At 35.9% G+C, this 21,442-nt stretch overlaps 1 protein-coding gene across 1 annotated transcript; it reads right to left on the reverse strand.

Annotated features, from left to right (window-relative positions):
* Positions 1-230: 230 nt before the first annotated feature.
* Positions 231-21,242, reverse strand: LOC108978589 (neural cell adhesion molecule 1). Its single transcript, XM_018948957.1, has 7 exons — positions 20,634-21,242; positions 15,489-15,683; positions 12,302-12,487; positions 11,402-11,533; positions 9,234-9,386; positions 2,763-3,251; positions 231-1,117 (listed from the first exon to the last, which is right to left on the reverse strand). Exons 1-7 carry the CDS (start codon positions 20,683-20,685, stop codon positions 894-896), a joined length of 1,431 nt encoding a protein of 476 aa, XP_018804502.1. The 5' UTR covers positions 20,686-21,242; the 3' UTR covers positions 231-893.
* Positions 21,243-21,442: the final 200 nt, after the last annotated feature.

The raw sequence follows: 21,442 nt of genomic DNA on the forward strand, positions 1-21,442 counted from the left end.
AGAAATGTTTGAAAATCCCAAAATTTTGAGACTAGAATACTTTTTATTGTTATTAATAAAAATCATTGTACAAGTATAAAATATTTGAAACCTAAAGCATTCGAAAAAATCAGTTAGACGAAAAATGTTAACTCTACTATTATTAATAAATTTATTTAAATTGAAAATTTAAAGAACCCTTGGCAAGAAAAAATCGTGATCCCGTAAATAATGTATCATAATCTCGAAATTTTAAATTAAAACTTAAAAAACCCTTAACATTCGCATATTAAAAAATAGGCATTGCGAAAGCAATATTTCATAATCCCGAAATTTCGGGATTGACAAAAAACAAAAATTGTCAAAAAAAAAAGTTTGCTTAATCTATCACAGAATCTGAAAGCAGTTTAACTTTTTAAAATGTATGTTTTTAAACACTTCCATAAAATGTATAGTAAATATAATCAGTGTCCACTACAACGCATTATACATATGTATGTAAGTACATATGCAGTGTATTCAAAACAAATCAGGTACATAAAAATATAACAGAATTAACTACATACGAGTATACACGTGCATACATACTAATACCAATTTCAATAATCGTAAACATTCAACAACTATGCATGTATTAGTGTGTATCAAATATTTTTTTAACAGAGATCTCACCTCACTAAAGGCCCTATTACCACATATGCATATGTATGCATGTATTTTACCAATCATTTGCTAAAGAACAAGTAAAGCATTTTGGGAGAGGGAAATAGGAGAGAGGAAGGCTTGAATTGTTAGAGTGACTTACTGGATGTATGTATGTATGTATATGTTCAACCGTACATACAAATACACAATATTACCTACATATGTATGTGTGTGCATGCATATTTGTTAGCCGTGTTGTTGCATCGAACTTAAACGTACGCACTAAATTTGACATATTCACTAAGTGAGTATCCTAAGCCAACTACTAAACATGTTTGCCAGATAATATTCGTAACGGTTCGTCGAGCGAGATTTGTTAGTGTTGCGAAAATTTTCACCGTACTCCAATCGCTAAGACCAGCTAGATTGCGCGTTGCAGCACGTACCAAATACGTGGTGTTGCGGTCCAAGCCGTCGAGCACAAACCGTCCACCTGTGTGCGTGTATATGTGCGGGTGGGTTGATGGCGTTAGCGTTAGTAGAGAAGTTGTGATAAAAGACAAGACATGAATATAAAGTTTAGATAATGTGATATTTTATAGCTGATATTCATTTGTATTGACAAATTTTAAATTGGATTTAATGGAGTTATAATTTAATGCTCCTAATAAAACGGCATAATAAAAATAAATATGTAATCGAAATAATAAAATAATATCCGTTTCGAAAAGATATTTAATGGCGGTTACTCTATATTTCTCTTACTGGCACTCTATGTATTTCTTCCACTCTCTACGCAAATTCTATCTCTCTCTCTCTTCTGCTCTTTTTCTCTCTCCCCCGCTGTCATCCCTATCCATCTCTATATCTCGATTTCAACCAATAAATATTTTTTGAAGAGTTTTAAAGTAAATATCTTTCAAATCTATCATCCAATCCAAAGGGTGCTCCATTTCGAGGTTACCTAGCGTTTTAAAGAAAAAACACAGAAACTTCAAATCTAATGGGGAATGTTTCGACTGGTAACTGGTGAATGACATGAGTTATGTTTTGCTCCAAGGATTGATTCGAAGCCGGATTTCGCGCTTAGATTTTAGAATTAACATATCCCAATAGGAAAAAGTATAACAGGATGATATCGTACGGCCACCGAAATGTGCGAAGTGGTTCCATACATCAGTCCGAGGTGCTGCGAACGGCGCAGAATCGACCCTCCACAGCTGCTATATTTTCCATACTTCGTGCTGGACGTGGTCTATTCGGACGAATATTATCCAATAATGAATGCTGAGTCTAAAGATGGGTGATGCTAATAGTAAGCTCAGTGGGCCGAGTACTTTACAGAACGTGAATGTTCGTAATAAAGTTGAACGATTTGCAAACGTTGTTCAGACATAAGTCTTTCCATGATGGAATACTAAGCAATACTGAACAAAAATAGCATGACAACTAGATACGACTTACGCCGGATCTGTCGAAAAATGCTATTGAAAAAGTATCTCTACTTAGATCACTCGTTATTTTTAACATTTTCGGGATAGAACCTGTAAGTACTCGGACCTGACCCTGTCATTTAGCACGTTTTTGTGTTTTTAAGTTCTTTTCAATCAAACACTCCTATAGAAACGCTTTTTCTATATGAAAAATTCTTTAAAAATACGGATCGACTATTATTACTCTTACTCTTTTCACTGGAGCCCTCATACTTGAAAACGTTCCTTTTGCAGAACAACGACTCTGTCAAAAGAAATACTGTTTACCAAACAAAGAAATAAGTTCAATGAACTAAAAAGTGCGTGGTTGAATTCGTTGATTTGAGGTTCAAGGATATGTTCCATAAGTTCGTATAATATAACAGAGATTACAGATAAAACACGAAACCACCTTATATCGTTGAGGTTTTGTATAAAACCAGTCAAAACGAAAAGAAATAAAAGGCATACAAAATAAAAATTAGACAACAACAGACTTTAAATAATAAATGCTTCAATTCAATTTTTGAAAATAAGAAAATATTTATTACATCACTGGTAAAAAAACTTCGAAAAAAGCTTGTAAAACGAAAGATATAGATGTTTTAATTTTCAAAATTTTACTTCGTTTTCTTTCACTTAGCACTTAGGGCACAGAGCACTTACCTCTTTGCAAGTGAAAATCCTTATGCTTTGCATAACTCCAATTGCCCGCGCTATGTTTAAAATCCCCCTCACTCATATATTGCACACGATAGCCGTACGTATGCATATTATCCTCAACATTCGAATACTTCACCGATCGGATGTCGAGGTCGAAGCCATCGGTGAATGCACGCAGCAATTGAAAGCGTGTCGGTCCGCTCGGCTTCTGGCCCTTACGAAGCTTAACTATGCGCTCCAGCATGCCCAACGGATTGGCAACTTTACACTTATAATCGCCGAGTTGTGATTCATTTCGGACATGTATCTGAAGCGTTGAACCGTAATCGGCATAGAAAATGCGATAATTACGTCCGGTAATGGCACGACCCTCATGCACCCAGGTGAACGAAGGTGGCGGCTCACCCATCGCATCACATGATATATTCACCATACCGCCGATATACGCATATTGCACCAATGAAGTGTCATTATCGAACCAATGGGGCTTATCTAATATCAGAAAAGTGAAAAGCAAACGTTTGGAGGTGGGCGTGGAGCGATGTACGTTGCAATGCGATGCGATATTGTGGTAAAAAAGAAAGAACGTTGCCGGTATTAAATGAATTGAATGCTAGTTTCAAGAGAACTGTAAATATGATTAAGTGAGTTTCGCAGGATATGTGCATACGCCACTCTATGGTGTTATATGTATTTAGGTATACATGTATTTGTGAGTGCCGCATGTGTTGGCGTTCATGTTGTAAAAGTGTAGTTTGTGCATATTTTGTTAGTTTGCTAGGTGATTTTTGAATTTTATTAAATGCGAGGCTGTAAACGCGCTCACACATGCCTATATGCTTTTGGGCTTTAGTTAGGGTTAGCTTTTTGTGAGCTTTTAAAATACGTATTATTTGATTTTTTGATTCACAAATAACTGTTAAGTAATGATCACTCTTAAAATACTGCCAGTTTGAAGAAGTGAAAAGAGAGAACCAAATTTCTTCATCTGTTTCAGCAATTTGGCGTGCGGTGTAAGGAAATCCTAACTTTCTACGTGAGCAAATGCAGAGAGGCGCTATCTTGAAACCACGACATAAATTCTCTTGTCTCAGTTTTGCCCGAAATCATATCAATAAAGACTGGCATATGATAAGATTCAGAAAAACTAAATTTTGAATCTAAAGTGATTTCATCGATGAGGAAAAGTTCAAGATGATAATCAAGACGGCTTTTTGGTATACTGGAGATTTTTACGATAAGAGCCGCTATATTTTTCATAGCGCAATTTCGCATTCTGAGACAGTACCGTTAACATTTCCCTTCTTGCCGAATGAAAAGTTTCGAGTACCAGGAAATATTAGAAGCAAATCTGCTACTGACATAGTTGAACGGATTAAAAGACAGCGGCTACTCTGACTAGGTCATGTTGATCGAATGGATGAAAACACTCCAGGTCCGAAAGTATTCGGCACAGTACCCGCCGGGAGAAAGATTGGAAAGACCAGGTGGCTTCGCTCGGAATTTCCAAAAGGCGCCGAATATCGAAAGGAAAGAACAACTGGTCCGCTTTTTATGTGAGCTGTGTCTACGCCAATAAAGAAGAAGAAGAAGAAGAAGAAGAAGGACCCCGAACTCAATTTATCTTTTCAAAAAGGCAGCAGCTGAAGGGGAGTAACAATTAATCTAAAGGATCAGAGCTCATTCGCGTAACTGAAAATTCCCCAGTAACTCTATTGTCTATGAAAATTTTTCTGATGATGATAGGCACAGCTAAACTATCCGTAAATACTTTTTAAAAAATAAATACACCCTAATGTTGCAATACGTTTCTGTATGAGGCTTTTAGGCGCATCAGAAGCATCACATAGCCAGACAGTCAGTCAGTCGCTTAGCTTAACAAAATCCCGGTTATTTAAATTTCTCTCCAGCTTATGCAACTAACCAGCCACGAGAGGCGCGCACACACTCAGCTAAGAATCATATGTACGTACGTATGTATGCTGGTAACTTGAACTTTTAGCCGCCTTCTAGTGGGGATTTAATGTAAAACTTCTGCAGCAAATAGTTTGCTAAAAACTTTCGCTCCAAGCACCAAAATGCAATTCCACCCATTTTGCGGAACTTTCACTGCGCCTCAACTGAAACTGTTCCACTTGTTCATATACGTACTTAGATAAAGTATACATGCATGTCTACCCACTTGCCTACCTAGAAGTGTACTACGCAGTGGCAAAGTAACATATCGTTTCGCCCAATCCAATCAATTTGAATAGTGGTTAGTGCCATACTACATCGCCAGCAACTCAGCTTCAGTTACACTGGAGTGTCTTCTTAGTACGGCAGCAGCAGCTGCTGCAGTCGGTGAAGTTCGGAGCGAACAGGGTCTACAGAGTGGTTGTTAGTTAGTGCGCACTGCGAATGCAAAATACGTTTTGCTGCCAAAGTGTGAAGTGGTGTACCATTCTCTGCCATCACCGCCACCGACATTGCCATTGCCTGCCTTTAGTAAATATTCACTTGCGTCTCTGCTTACGCATTCTCCTTCAGGTTTAAGCACACCGACCGAACGCACATCCGCCCGCTCGCTCGCCTGCTTCATAATGTCAAAGCAAGTGTAGAGCCATTTGCCTTTAAAGTTTCAGTTTCATTTCATTAGGCAAATGCGTTTGCGGCATTGCTGCCGCTCGCCACCCTATCTCTGCGCTGTTTGCATGTTGGCTAAGCGTCTATCCGTCCGTGCTTTGTTTGGGCCGTCGATCCTTTCATCCATTCGTTCAACGTTAAGCCACCATACTTCAGCAACAAACAGCAATATTTCTAAATCCGTTTCGATTTTTTATCCACACTTTCGAAGTTTACTAAGGAAGCTACAAATTTGCCAGCAATTAAAAGTGTATTTGAGGATAAATGAATTGGGCAAATATACATATTTGGTAGGGCTGTTTTGGTTCTGAAAGTTGATAATATCTACTACACTGGTATTTCATTTTAATCCTTTATTGGGGGAAACAAGTGAAGTGTTGCAGGAAGTAGAGGAAATCAAAAATTGTAGAAAGGTAGAGATTACTTGAACGTGAGGAGTATGTTGAAACATCAGGGGAAATATGATTTGTTCCCCTTGAGCATTAGCATTTTTACATGAATAACTAGAAGAAAAGTTCTGCTTTCTTCAGACTGGATAAGAAAGCATAGCAAATGGGTCTGATAGTGAACGAGGGCAAGACGAAATATCCTGCCATCAAACAAACAGTCGTCGCACTGGCTACGCTAGTTAAGTAATGTCGTTCGAATGGATGAAAACACTCCAGCTCTGAGAATATTCGACGTAGGACCCCCGGGGGGAGTCAGAGAAAGAGGAAGACCTCCATTCCATTGGAAAGACCAGGTGGAGAGGTAACGATTATCATTATCCCAAATCTCAAATGAATATTAAAGGTAGGAGCTTCGAAGCATTAAACTTCTGACTAAACTGACACTTTAAAGAAGGAGTGTATAATTTGTCAGCATATTTTTAGACGAAACAACCCTTAGGAAGATTTAGTAGAAGATATTCTCCTACCTATGATAGAAAAATGAATGCTTCAATAATTGTCAACTTAATCAACAAACACTTCCCCCGTTTACCATGAGTACCACCAGACATATGTGATCAATCGGAAGGTGATCTAAAGAACTTTCAACATATGAACAGAGAAAACATGTTCGAGATTGTGTTATCTAAACACGGATCTATCATGTCGGGTTGATTAAAAGGGATTTGATGCAAATATCGCTTTTCTCTTCTCGTTCCTTCTTGACTTCCGAACCCCCAAAGTGCGCTGTTAAATCGAAGCGTTTATTCGAACCATTTCAAATTGAATTCTTCATTTCGAAATTTCTTGCTTGCTTTAAACATATTCATATAAATATTATATGCATATGTATAACATACAATACATTTATAATATATATGTATGCATATTTAAAGGAGATAAGTTTTGTGCTCATAGAAAGTTTTTATTTCGCTTAAATTTTTATTTAAGCAATAACTTTCTCTACCGCAATTCGTACAAAAGTTGAATGTGACGCAAGTTGCATTTAAATCATAACAGTTACCACAGACCCATATTGAAACATTTAAGTACTTATATAGAAATGTGCAGTGAGTAAAGTTGCACTGCTTTGTGAATTTTATATGGTATACAGGGTGAATTTTTGCTTGCTTTACTGGAACTAATTTCTTATTTAAAAAATAAATATTTTTATTAGCATCTTTGAGTAAATTTCTCGAGAAAGAAATTTTAATAATTTAAGTAACTTCTAAAGTGACTTCACTGATCTTTCTAACCACATAAGATTTCATACCACTGCTTTCAACGGTTATAAAATATGAATAAAGATTCTGTTTGGTTAAACCCTCCAATTTTACTTTAATACCTCTGTCGCCGTCTTTTGCTTTGATTTTTTAGTCGGCAAACCTCTGGAAACTACGAATGTCGTATATTTTACATAGTCCATTCTGAATTTTGAGAGATCGCATATGCAGATGATCTCATAGTGGTAGCGGTGGCTAAACATCTGGATGAACACCGCCTCAAACGCAATGATAGCATAAATGGTCTACGGCAATGGTTTACTATCATGAGTTTAGAGTTAGTGGCTAAGATGAAAGCGGAAGTCTTGCTCATAAGTATAACGATGCTGAAAGAAAGGATATCACTCACCATAGGATAATGCGAAAAGCAATGTGTTCAGTAATACTGAATGCAGCTGCAATATCTGTATCCAGATATAAAATCATATACAACACAAATAACTAACTGCCATCCGAGTAACAAGATCTTTTCGAACGATATCAAGCGTCGCTGCTGAAGTTCTAGTTAGTATGCCCCCCTTGGTGGTCCTGGATGTCAAGGAGACGAACCCAAATACTAACGAAAAAAAGAGGAGAGAACCACAAGCATCACAATGTGGCAAGAACGGTGGCAAGCCTCAACCAAAGGACAGTAGATCCTAAGACTAATCCCGGATCCAGAGACATAGATAAATTAGAAACTATATGTTCTGATTTCATCACGACCTTAATCCAATATCCTCATAGAAGACTCTGAGCATGTATTTTTTTATTATTAAAATATGATAGTTTAAGAGAGTTTATGAGAGTTTAAGTCTTTCTCTCTCCCGTGAAGTAATAATTAATCCGGTGGTTCCGTGGAAGAGATATGAGTTGGGAGTAGGTTAGGTTAGCGGATTTAGTATTTACACTCCGGCTTTCGAAGCTTGCTCCTTTAATAAAGAAATCTTCACAAAGTTTCCATACAAGGACTTATTTTAGACTATTCTTTTTTATAACACCTATATTCCATAGTCTTTCTACTATAAAGACGATTTCGACCGATGAGCAGAAAATGACGACAAATCGACACGTTCTCTAGGGTGTCTTCTGAACATTATAAACTTCCTAGCAAACAAGAATACCCTATTCAGGCTATAAAAAAATGCTTTCAAATCACCCTGTGTGATAGTTTTAAGCGCATATAAATTGGAATGCATATATATCTTTATAGAAATGTTTAGAGCAGACAAATTGGTGAAAGGACGTGCAAGCAGACAAACTAACGAAATAAGCATTAATATATACTGTATACATACATACTCATACATAAATATATGTACGTATGTGTAAAGGCACAAGGAATTGCAATATCTACATATGTATATGTATACGTATACATTGTGCTGTTATGGGCGTATGTATAGCGGTGTGCGTGAATTCATCGCTTTCGGTTTTCGTAATGAAGTGCACTTTAGTGCCGCCTGAGCGTCAATATTCGAACATACGCAAACGTACATACATATGCAAGCACTTATGCAAGCAGTTAAATATGTGTATGCATGTGTGCATGTGCGAAAGGAAATTTACGCTGCTGAAATACTTTCGAATGGAGACAACACTTTCGCGTGAACCCAACTGGTGCTCGTACCTGCAATACCATATATAACTACATATGTACATACATATATATATGCATGTGTATATGTATGCACACTTATGCATTCATTTTGCGTATGTGTGCGTAGTTAAATGCAAGTTTGCGCTCCCATATGGGTACTGGGAGCTCAAACACCGTCGACACTGCAACAATACTTTGGAGTGAGTTCACCGAATAACTGTAAATTAAATGCATGCGCTGCTAACTCGGCTAAAGCCGCTATTATACAACCCCACTTCTCTACTAACCCCCCACAAACAGTATAGCGCTCGCACAGTGTTGCATGCAGCACCATTCGGTTAAGAACCGCTTACCGCACGGATTTGACACTTATATATCTACGTATATGTAAAAATGTATGTATTGATAGTGGTGCGTGTAAATGTGTGTGAATCTATATTAAATTGTATGTGTACGTGATCGCAATGCATGACAGCAACTTTAAAAATCCAATTGCATATATGTATGCATGTACGGTTGTGTGCATGTTTTGCTTTGGGAGTCCATTGAATACACTTACGCTGTATCCTCAGTAGAATCGTAATTTGTTCGGAATCCGCAAAAGTTGGTGTGATTCGCATCGCACGACACGTGTATTCACCAGCATCCGATTGCTGTACATTCTTGATGAAGAGTCCATCGGAGAGTTTTTTGTATTTGGTTGAGTTGACGGCTGTGTGTTGCAGACATAGCAACAAAATGACATGGAAATTTTCAAAATAACTTTTTTTAAATGTAAGAAATGCAAATATTTGAAGTAGAGATGATTAAACATAAAAGCATAATTAAAGTCTATATACAAGTACAAATATCTAGTTTATAAACGTTGAAAATATTTGTGGCAAAATATATATTATATTTAAAGTTTTATTTTTAATTTTTAAAAAATATTTAAAAAATCAAGTCTGCAATATTAAGTTATAATTTTAAAAAAATTTGTTTATATTAGGGCTGTCTCTTATACACATCTAGATGTGTATAAGAGACAGATGTATGTACATACATATATTAGGGTGGTTAAAAAAAAATCAAGTTTACAATATTATGTATGTACATACTACATAGTACATATTTGTATATTAAGGTAGTTCAAAATAAAAATAAAATTATTATTTAAAAAATATTTTAAAAACCAAATTTACAATATAAAGTTTTGATTATTAAGGTGGTTAAAAATAAAATAATTATCCAAAAAATATTTTAATATTTCAAATTTATAATATAAAGTTTCGATTTTCGAAAAGTATATGTATATTAGGGTGCTTAAAAATAAAATTATTATTTAAAAAATATTTTAATATTTCAAATTTATAAAATAAAGTTTCGACTTTCGAAACTTATGTATACATTAGGGTAGTTCAAAGAAAAATTAAAATAATTTTTCTAGCTAGGTACTTTGAAAAATAGATTCTTAGGCACCTCTACGAAAATCTTTCCAAGTATGTGCTTTTAGTTTTAACAGGAGGGTCCTCCGTTTTATAATTTATTTTTAATAATATTGGATCTCGAAAAAATTTTTAGTTTGGGACCGGTTTTGCTTAAAGAAAAATATATTGTAAGGACTTCTACGACCTCAGGATCATTGAAGGAGACATCGTTTAAATGTACTAAAATTTAAGAAAACTTAGAGTTTTGAACTTTATAACAGTTTTCGGATAATTAAAACATCAAAAACCTGGTAAGTATAAATTCTGTGCGCTTACTCAGATTTTTTTAAGAAATGCATATTCTTTCTATACATGAAAGGGCAGAAGATCTTAGGTCCGACCAAATTTTTCAATCTTACATAGTAATATTTCCAAATTGTGAAATTTTAAAATTTTAGAAAATATATGTATATAACAACTATACTCTAAGTGAACCAAGGAAAATTTGCTGCAACAGGATGAAGTAACAGTCCGAAAGTGCCAGGTCTGAATAATGTGGTAGGCGTGATAGCACATCACATTCAAGCTTAAAAAGCTTTTGGCGTGTCATCAAACTTTTTTGAGGTCTCCCATTATCCTGGTGGAACATTACACCTTGTCTAATGATCAAATCGGGCCTCTTTTGTTTGAGTGCTTTACTCAATTTATTTAGCTGGTCACAATATACTTCACCCCGTTTGCTCCGTTTACATCACACAATTTTCGTTTTGAACCTCATTTTTGATAGTAAAACTGTAAAATATGCCAAAAGTGCAGTTTTCGATCTTCCATTTTCTATAGGGCAACATGAATTATTTCAAAGCTATTATTACTTAGTGGACGACCAATTATAACGAAAATTCCAGTGAAAAAAGATACATAGCAGGTAATAAAAAATTTATTTGTGGATATATGTCCTAATGTTTCGACAAAATTCATTCTACAGCTATGCAGCAACTAAACTGCAGTATACAAACTGTTATCACCTTACTTCCAGATCAAGATCTGCACAATCCGACCCTACTTCACCCAAAAAATATTACTAAAATTATTTTTAAATAATTATTCACATCAGGCTGCAGCTATTCTAAAGTAATCATAAAAGTTTTTCCGTACTAATTTTATTACAATGTTAACTTGCTTTAAACATATACTTAATAACACGTGACATCTACATACACATACTATATTGGATTGTTAGAGCATTTTATTCACCATTTGCTTTCAATGGCAATAGCTAATTTAATTTTATTGCAACACGTGTCATTGCATGCCTACTTACTGTTTATATATTCGCCATTGTATAGCCAGGACACGTCCGGACGGGGATCACCTTTAACAAAACACTTGACCGTGGCGTCACGACCCTCACCCGCCGACTGCACCAGCTCCGTTTTGTCAAAGGAGATTTTCTCTGGTTTTTCGGTTGCATTGTTGGACGCCGTTTATTGTTGTTTGTGGGGTGTTATTATTGTTGTTGTTGGTGAGGATATGATGAGGTGGCACGCAGATGAGTAGACGAATTTTATATAATTTTATTTTGTTTTTGGTATTTTTTATTTATTTGTTGTTGTCGTGTTTGTTGTTGGAATCCATTCACATTAGCCACAATGAGTCAGGCGGATATCCACAATACCACAACAAAGCGTTTACGAGCCGGTAAGTGGGGGCGTATGAGTAACCAACATTAAGGATATACGAAATGGTAACGAAGTTAGTCGACCGAGCGAAGGAATTACGAAACGATGTGTAAGCAAATGTTTAGAAAAATAGAAAATCAAACAAAAGGACGGTAAAAAGAGGCAATTTATAGGGCGCAGATACTTTTATATATATGTATGTATATACACCCACTAAGCGTTTGTATGCCTTAAATGATTGTTAAGTATACAATACAGGCATGCAAGTATATGTGTATCTGTATATAAATATATGTGTGACTGTGTAGTGCTGATAGCAAAATTGTTAAACAGATTATTGCCTAATGATAAACAAAGTAAAGCAGGCGTTTGTGACACTTGGAATTCGGTAAGAATAAGTGTGAGCATTTTAGGGACGTAACAAAACAAACATATAAACATGTAAATATATTTAGAAACAAAATATATTTATGTGTATGTATGTAAATATGTGTGAGCTTGTATAAATTACACAAGATAAACCTGCACGGAAGTGAACGTACGATTTACGAGCAGCTCAAAGGACTTCCTCGCCTCACCGCTGGCCAGTGTTGCGGTGCTGCCAGCTTCCGGCGTTGATACTGCTGATGTGGCTTCGTTGTTATTGTTGTTGTTAGTCAGCGTTGCCTCACACGTCCAGTTGCCCTTGTCCGTCAGCGCAATGTGTTCGAAGACCAACGCCAAAAATCCTGCATGCATGCCATTAAACAAAAAACGAAACAAAGATGACGAGAAGAAGAAAAACGGTAGAAGAAGAAGAAGACGAGATGAAGATGTAGAATAAGAAATATTACATACAAATCAGTAGTGTCGCATAAACTACCCGGCATGTGGTGGTGGTGGTGGTGGAAGGGATATATGTAATGTATGAATAAATGAATTGAAAGCGAAAATTTTTACTTTATATTCCTGTAAGCCGAAAAGTTGCCAACAGCAACAAGCATTAAGCATGAAGACGCACGGACAAGCGCGCACACAAAAGTTAATTACATAAACACATGCAACGGTATATATGTAGGTATATGTATACTATACATGTGCATAAATGCTCTGTGCCTATGGACACATGTAAGCGGGATTTATGAAAGGATAAGTCTTTTTGGTTTATTTTCTCTTGAAGAATTTGCATTTTTGTATTACATCTGTGATGTGGTTCGTTGGTCGTCTTTCGCATGGTTGGACGTGCGATCTCACTGTTCTGCTCTTCACTCGTAATGTCAGAACGTCAGTGGCACCAGGCAGTGGCGTAGCTATTAAGAAGAACATACCAAGGTAGCCGGTCAACCTGTGCCTATATGGAAATATACACAAATTTTACAGCTATTGGTATTTCTCGAAACCAAGTTGTTTTGTTTCGCAAATTGTTCGGCAGGTGGCAATTATCTTTACTAACTAACTAATGACACCATATTCTATAAGACTAGTCTTTAAATATTATGTGACTCCGGTAGATCTTTTCCTTATGGTCATTTGGTTGGCATAGTTCAAGACAAATTGAGTCCAGGAAATCGGAAAAGAAATATCCTAGGTAATTCCAAAATCAACCTCCTCTCTTCAGGATATAGAACAATTGTATGTACTCTCGATCTTTGTCAAATATCTCGAAGTAATTCGGGATAAAAAAATAAGCTGGAGAGAGCATATTGAGAAACTATAATTCCTGCAGGATTGCAGGAGCCATTGTCCTAAAGTGGGGTTTACGACCACATAATGTGCATTGGTATGATGGTAAAATTACCAAACAAGTGATGCATTAAACCCCTGGAATAGGTGCAACGGCGCAGTAAAAACTATGCCAATTAAAGCTGTGGTGGGTATTTTTGACAATCATAATATATACAAGTGAAGAATGAATAATGCTTATGTCTAGTTGGAGTCAAATTTGGCATTATCACGGGATGGTATCATACTCGAATTTGTAGATTATCTCGGACTAATTAAGTAGTGTGACCGAGAAAGGGAGAGTCAAGAGGAAGTAAATACAACGGTTTTCTTCTGTAGTAATTCATACACAGAATGTATCTTCAAAATAAATGACTACAATTCAGTCTTTCAGGCCGAAATTGTGGTCATAACAAGAGATACCACGTGGGCTCTAACCAGTAAATCTATAAATATTTTAGTGGCTAGCAAAGCGTCATTCTATACGTAAAGCCAAAGTTTCAATAAATTAGGTTATATAAGAAGGACCATTACTAGGTAACTCGATCTGGGTACCCGGTTCTATAGGAATATAAGGAAATGATAAGGCAGACGAGCTGATCTGCTTGGCGGTATCGCAATTCCTCAAAACTGGCCTAGGTCACTCAACTTCTTCAAGGACTTTTTGGGCCCCAGAGGAACACTTCAGGTCTTGCAACACGAGCAACACCATATCACAACCACCATATCATAACCAAACAGCTTCTATTTCTAGAAAAATTATAGCTTAGTAAAAGGCCTTTAAGATCCCAACTTCAGAAAATGGAAAAAAAGGCGGATGCAGAGCATGCGCGGAGGACGATGAGACGTCCAGTTTTCAGCCGTATGAGACCTATTCCACAACGCCCAATGCTCCAACTTAAGAGAATAGGATGGAAAGGAATGAGGTTTATTTACTAAATCCACAGAATGGCTGGGTAAGGCTTAATTTGGTTACTACCCAGGAGCAAAACGGGCCTAATGATGGCCTAAGTGCAGCCGCTTGCGGTCTGGTACTAACGCCTCCCCCTTTTCAACCAACCAACCAAAATTGTCGGTATATAGACCGGTCGATCGCACATATGGTCAGTTTTAAGCACTGAAGCGATCAGTTTTAAATCGCATATTATAGATACTTGCGTAATTTCGTAAATCTCTAGTTGTTGAGAATATCCAACTTTGTGAACAAGATGGAATTTTCGCAGTAACTAAAGCAATAAGTTATACTTGGAATTTTATTATGATATTGGAGAACAGATCCAATTTAGGATCAAAAGGAAAAAGCTAATGAGAATCTAAGATATTAAAAAAATAAACCTAAATATTATTACACTATACTTACTTTTGAACTAAAATATACAAAGCTAATAAAATACTGATATTTTTGATAAAATATTCACAAATTACAGATTCTGTGATATTGTTAAGACTTTATGGATTTTTCTTACATGCGTCGAATACAGTCAGATACGATTCCATTTTGTGCATAGAAAGGATATTTATCAAAAGATCCCATCAGAAACCCTCCAGAAATGTCTACTACACCACTGTCGAATATAGGACATACGGAAGCATCGCTGCGCAACAGTAATTGGCATAGGAGCGGTGTGACTTTGTTGTAGTGAAAGAGGCGTTGATGCTTTTGCATAATGCCGCAAATGTCAGTGGCAAAGAACAGAAAGTGACAAGGCTGAGTGAGCATCAACCCATACGCCAAAGTTGTGCGGGGAAATGACAGAAGCAAAAAGTACCGCTAACGATGGGAGGACACCGCATTAGCGTAAACTCGTATATTTCTATGGTTAACATGACACATAATTTGTTGGTCAGTTGTACGTACTTATTTAATTCCACGGTTTGAAGTGAGTGCAGAGTTGCATTGTTGTGGTAAAAAATATATATGGTAAAGAAAAATTTTTAGGAGTAATTATGATTGTTTCTTTTAAAAAAATTTTGTTTGCGGTAAGTAAATGGTGGTCAAATTGAAAATAAATTCGCAATGGCACCAACCAGTTTTCTTTTCGATATGCACACGCCCTTTTGTATTTTCCTTGGGCACCCCTTTAGGGTCTTTCCATTTAGCATTCGCATCCTTTTGTACTGTTTTACAGAATATAATGAAGGAATCATTTACAAAATGTGTGATAGATGGTGTCGAGGGTGCCAGGGTTAGCCAACTGCCCTCGAATTGGCCGAGAACAGCAACTGCAAAGAGAATAAAAAGAAAGGCCTTTGAAAACTTTCCATAAAAATATTAGAATACCATATACATATATAATTAAATATTGATTGATATATATTATATACTTTAAAATAAAAAACATAAGATAACTGAGTCATAAAACTAAAATTTTAAAACTAAGTACTATGGAAGCCTACAAAAGATATTCTACGAATTTTTATAAGAAGCTTTTTAATAGAAAATTTAAAATAATGATTAGATTCGGTCTACCAGTAAACTTTTTTTTTGTAATGACTATTTCCTGTTAGTGGTTTCTGGTCTTTCTTCTATATTTTATGATAACAATAAACACTATTCTGTATCCTAGTTTCAGCAATGTTACGCAGGGTTTCAGTCCTCATCTTAACATAATACTGTTTTGAGAATCAGAATACACAATCATGACAGGAAACATTGTCTGACAATCGCAGCAAATGATCCCCACTAAAGTTGGGTTTGCCTAATCGAACACACACTGCTTTTTATCAAGCCCGAGTCTAAAAATTTTTCTCTTAAGTGCTTTCAGAAAACAAACCATTATGTGACACTGAAAGTACAATAACAATTAACGGGCAATACACATATTTTTTTGTTTTTTAATAAAACAAAAGCGGTTCGGGGTATCAATGAAATTCTTTATTTCTGTGAAAATACATTCCATTATGTATGGAACTCGATTTATTTTGCAAAATCACCACGGGCACGCTTGCAGAAGTCCAGATTCTGAACCCAATTTTCCACGGTTTTCGACCATAAATCGGCCGATTACTGCTATAATCCCACGTTCGACATTCGTAGGAAGCTCACCAACCGTCGCTCACTGTAAATATTCTAATGGCGTCAAAACGTACGACCAAGGCGACCAATTGACTGGGCTATTTCGTGAGATAACACGTTCATCAAACATGGTTTTCAATAAATCGTTTGGAACCACTTGGTGTCCAAGCCCATATCATCCAATTCGGGTCAAAAATATTCGGTTTTCATTGAGAGGTATTAACATTAAAGTGCTGGTCTTGATCATCACGGAAAAAGTACGGCCCATTAAACGCACCAAACCGCAAATGTTTAGAGAGAAAATGGTAAATCATAGAGTACGTGTGGATTGCTACCTGTCCAATAATGCATATTTTGCTTATTAACGAAGCCATTCAGCCAGAAATGAGCCTCACCGCTGAAGATGATTTTTCAATGAAAACCCGTATCATTTTCAAGTTGTAACTCAATTTCCAGACATACGACGATTCTGGTGGTCAAGCGGCTTCAGTTCTTGCGTCAATTGGATTTTTTAAGGATGTAGGTCAAGATCTTTTCGCAAAATTCACCACTACGACGTCACAGAGATGTCCAACGCTTGAGAAGAACATGTGAGAGACTGATTTGGGCTTTCCTCAATTAATGTGCTAGCCGCCGCAATATTATCGAAACTGGCACGGGAACATTTTGTACTGTGCCTGTGGATTCAAATTTTTGGTTCTGGAAACTACTGATACTATGTGTAAGCTGATGGGAATTATTGTAAGATTGAGATAACTTGTATAGCTATTAATAGTATCAAAAAAATCGATAGCAGTGCTGCCAAACTTTTTAGAACATCGTGAAATATGACGTGAAAGTAAACAGTAGTCGACTGTATGGGTGTTTCCTGATGAGTCGAATCCAAGAAAGGTTGTTCGAGCACGAAGCGCTTGTACCACAATGCTAGCTCTGACACATCGGCTGAAACAATGGTTTTTTTCAGCACTCAAAACATCGATTTGATGAATCATCCACCATATAGTCCCGAGTTGGCACCGAGTGACTGCTTTCTATTTCCGTACATAAAAATAAACTGAGAGCTAAAAGTTTTTCGACATCTAAAGAGGCGGTTGACGTGCTCAGAATTCATGTTTTGGAGATATTGATGCAAAGGTGTATAGATCTTAATGGAGAATATTTTGAAAAACAGTAAAACGATTTTCGATTAGTAATATTTATTAGTGTTCTCGAATCCCGAAATATCAAAGGCAACCCTCGCATAATAGTACCCACAAAAATACTCCTCTCTGCAAGTTGTTCTTTCTTTTTAGTTTAATATGCATGTCATAATAGACATTGTAAATTTACTACCTTCGATTTTCATCTCTTGTATTAGCAACTTTTTATGCCGAAAATTGTTTTTACTCCACTTTTTTAATAACGAATGCTCAATACGCTTGGGCATAATATTGTTTTACGATTTCTTTTCACTTGCATTTATGGCACATCAATTTCAAACATGTCTGTTTGTAAGTTTGCGCGTACTTCTGCAGGTTGCTGGCTGCAGTTGGTTGCAGCAATTTGGCGTCTGTTTCCGCAGCAGTTAGTGCTCGAAGAAGTGCAACATTTTAGCGCATTGCGTCATTTACGAGTATTGAAAACAAATTTACTCTGAATGTATAACTGGTGTTGTGCAATATTGATGGCGTAAATTTGTATGCATTAAAAACAGAATCTTTTGGATTTGTTCAAAGTTTTCGTAATGTTCAAGGTATACTTAGTTGCTTATTGAACAGATCAATTAACTAATGTGTTATTTATAGCCTCGTAAACAGTATTGTTCATTCAACAAATGTTGTGGACAATAATACAATCTTTTAATTACTAGACCAGAACTACGAATTAATATATGTGGGTGGATTTGCTTCTGGCATAATCGAGCTTTAGAAATTAGCTTTTTTGGCTATAAAGAAATATCAAATCAAATTTCCTTTTCAACAAGGCTTCATTTCTGTTGAATATACTCTTTGAACTTACATTCAATAATTCTATATGTTGTTTATGATATACTATGTTTCAGAGAATACGATATCAATAGCAGAACTTCAAATAGGCTAATATATCACTATTTTTGTACAAAATTATATAAGATTGAAAACATAATATGATTTAGGCAATTCCACGAATTTTCCTTCCCTTTGGTCTTAGCAGCTCTATTGACTACGTTCAAACCAAGCTATTTGCCTATAACCTATAGCTAAACATTGTAAACGTTTTTTTACAGTGTCAACTTAAATTTGGTTGTGATCTCAGTTGATTTAAAAGGAGAGCATTCTATCGCACAACTATATTTGTTGAGCTTTCTGTCCTCCTAAATTCATTTAAACATCAGTTGCTATCCTCTTTGGGTTTGTACTACTATACTTAGCTATAATACCCTTCACAGGTTTAAGTTTTCCTAACAACAACTTGATTCTGATCAGTCGGTTTGTATGATAGCTATAGGCTATGTTGTTCCAATCCGAACTACCTTTTCGGATATTGTACTGCTGACTTTTACAACAATCTATGCCAAAGAAAACACCTTGTCGAATAAAAACGTTTTTAATCCTGGGACTTTAGTCTGACCATTCAGATTATAGTGGTTTGATATCGGCGATTCCGACAAATTAGCAGCTTCTTGGGGAGGAAAGCTACAAGTTAACGCATATACCGACAGACGGACTGACGGGTTGAGAGACAGACGTACATGGCTGAATCAACTGGTATCCGACGTTTCCTTCGTGACAAACTTGTTATACGCTATCCCGAATATAATAAATATCTTTAAATGAGACATATTATTTAACTGTACCTATTAATTTAACTGTAATATATCTAATCCCAAGTAAAGGTTAACCAAATGTTACTCGTCAAACCGAAATTCGATTTCCTCGATATCTAATATGAGGTAAACCTAAAAGTATTTTCTCAAAAATTTTATCGGAACTCGTTCATAATTAATTCCATGTCCATTCCAGTTGCAATTGAAATCTAATCCAACCCCTTATATTCATGACCTCCCATAGTCAATAAATATACTGTATATCAGATATGAGAATAAAGATGATACCAAGTATGATGATGTTCATCATCAAATATAATAATAATATTCGATGAACAATATGTTTTGAGGCGTGCGGTCATTATAGTAAAACCTCCTCATATTGAAAATCAGTTGTTGGTAAAACTGCCCAGAACCCATCACAAATCTGGTGTTTTAGGTGTTTTATTTATGCTTCCGCTATTTCAGTCGGATGTTTAAAAAAGTGAAATCCGAAATGTTTTCTCTTGATCAAACAGTTGAAGCAGCTGGCAACCGGTCACATTTTAACACTGACTGCATGAGTCCACAATCCCTAAACCTCTAACGTTTTACTCTGATGCCACCAGAAGATGCCAACGAAGCTTCTACTCGTTCCCATTCCGCAGTTATCGTGGCTGAAGTTCTGCCCTAGCGTGCTCATTAACCTTGCAGTTTCCTGCAATACCGCTAAAGCTGGGTTCTCAAAACCAGTCTACTCATAAAATAGCTCTACGCTAGAGATAAATATCTAGATTTCTAGACGAATTCTACTTTTGTACTTAGTTACTCTTCCTCGACTTCGCCGAAGTCAATACGCCCAGGTAAAAAATTCAAGGTTAATTCGCCATAAGCTCACTTAGAAACATCATTCAGATTTTGAACTCCTTTCTTTCTTTCTACGGCCAGTTAAACCACAAATGGGTAGTGACACTTCACTTTATACACATGTACATCTTTCATTTTCCACCACACTAACTACCATTATACGCTGGCATGATTCACAAGTCCAACCATTTGAAGAGCTTGAAACAATTTCATCACATGACAACTCTTGACATTTCCCCATTATGCAAACGTTAAGCCTTGACAGCGGCGAGGCTGGAAGGGTAAAGGATAGATGGGGAAAAAGTAAAAACCAAAAACAAATGCTTGCATTGCAAATAAATGGAAGTGGACTAGAAATAAAATATACAAATTAAGATAAAACGCTAAATGCCAGGAAATATATTATATAATTAGCATGAATGTCCGAGTTGGATTAGTATGTGTGCAAATGTGTCGCTGTATGTGTGTGTGTGTGTATTAGTGTATAAGCGAAATTGTATATGGTATATAGTAGTAAGTATATTACCATTTTGACTGACGAGTAGAATGAGTAAATGTAATAGAAATAATAAATCCATTGCGAATTCGTGTTGTTGTGGTTGCTGTTTTGTTACCACGTCACACACATACACACGCTCGCCCGCATGCACGATAGCCCTTTATAATGTTATTTAAGCCACTTATTTTATGTGCGTTGTTAGCTGATGGTTGTTGCTGTCACATTGAATATACTGCTCGTAATCCACTAAAATCATGCGTAACTGTATTTAGGCGTCTGCTGTTGTCACAGAGTCTGTTGGCCGCTGATGTGCTGCTAAATTATCCTTTTTAATGTTAACGTAATCCTTTATGGGTAATTAAATCCATTTTGCATGTGTTACATAGCCCTCAATGGTGGCATGAATGTGCAGTTGTTAGGTATGTTTTGTATAGAATTAGCTGCTATTAACGTTTATGTGTTGTTATAGTATTTTAAGGAAGTTTATTTAGTTTGTTTTTTTGTTAAATCATTCACTTTCGTGTTTAGTATTATTTTATTTCATTATTTTTTCTTCTTTATGCCTTCAGTTTATTTCTGCATCTATTCTTTTTAATCTCACACAATTTTCTAATGTCTTAATTTTCATAATATTTAAATATATTTATAACTTCTTCTATATATTTTTTGTGTAATTTAAAGTTTATTTTTAATAAATAAAATTTTTTTAATTAATTGTATTAAATGCACTTAACTCTCTTTATATTTAATTCAATTAAAATATTTTTTCCAAAGTCATTTTATTTCAATATCAAAAAAAAAAAAATCATTAACTTCGGTTATAGCGAAACTATGAC

Source organism: Bactrocera latifrons, unplaced genomic scaffold, assembly GCF_001853355.1.
Source record: "Bactrocera latifrons isolate USDA-ARS-PBARC rearing strain unplaced genomic scaffold, ASM185335v1 scaffold_124, whole genome shotgun sequence".
Taxonomy (NCBI): Eukaryota; Metazoa; Arthropoda; class Insecta; order Diptera; family Tephritidae; genus Bactrocera; species Bactrocera latifrons.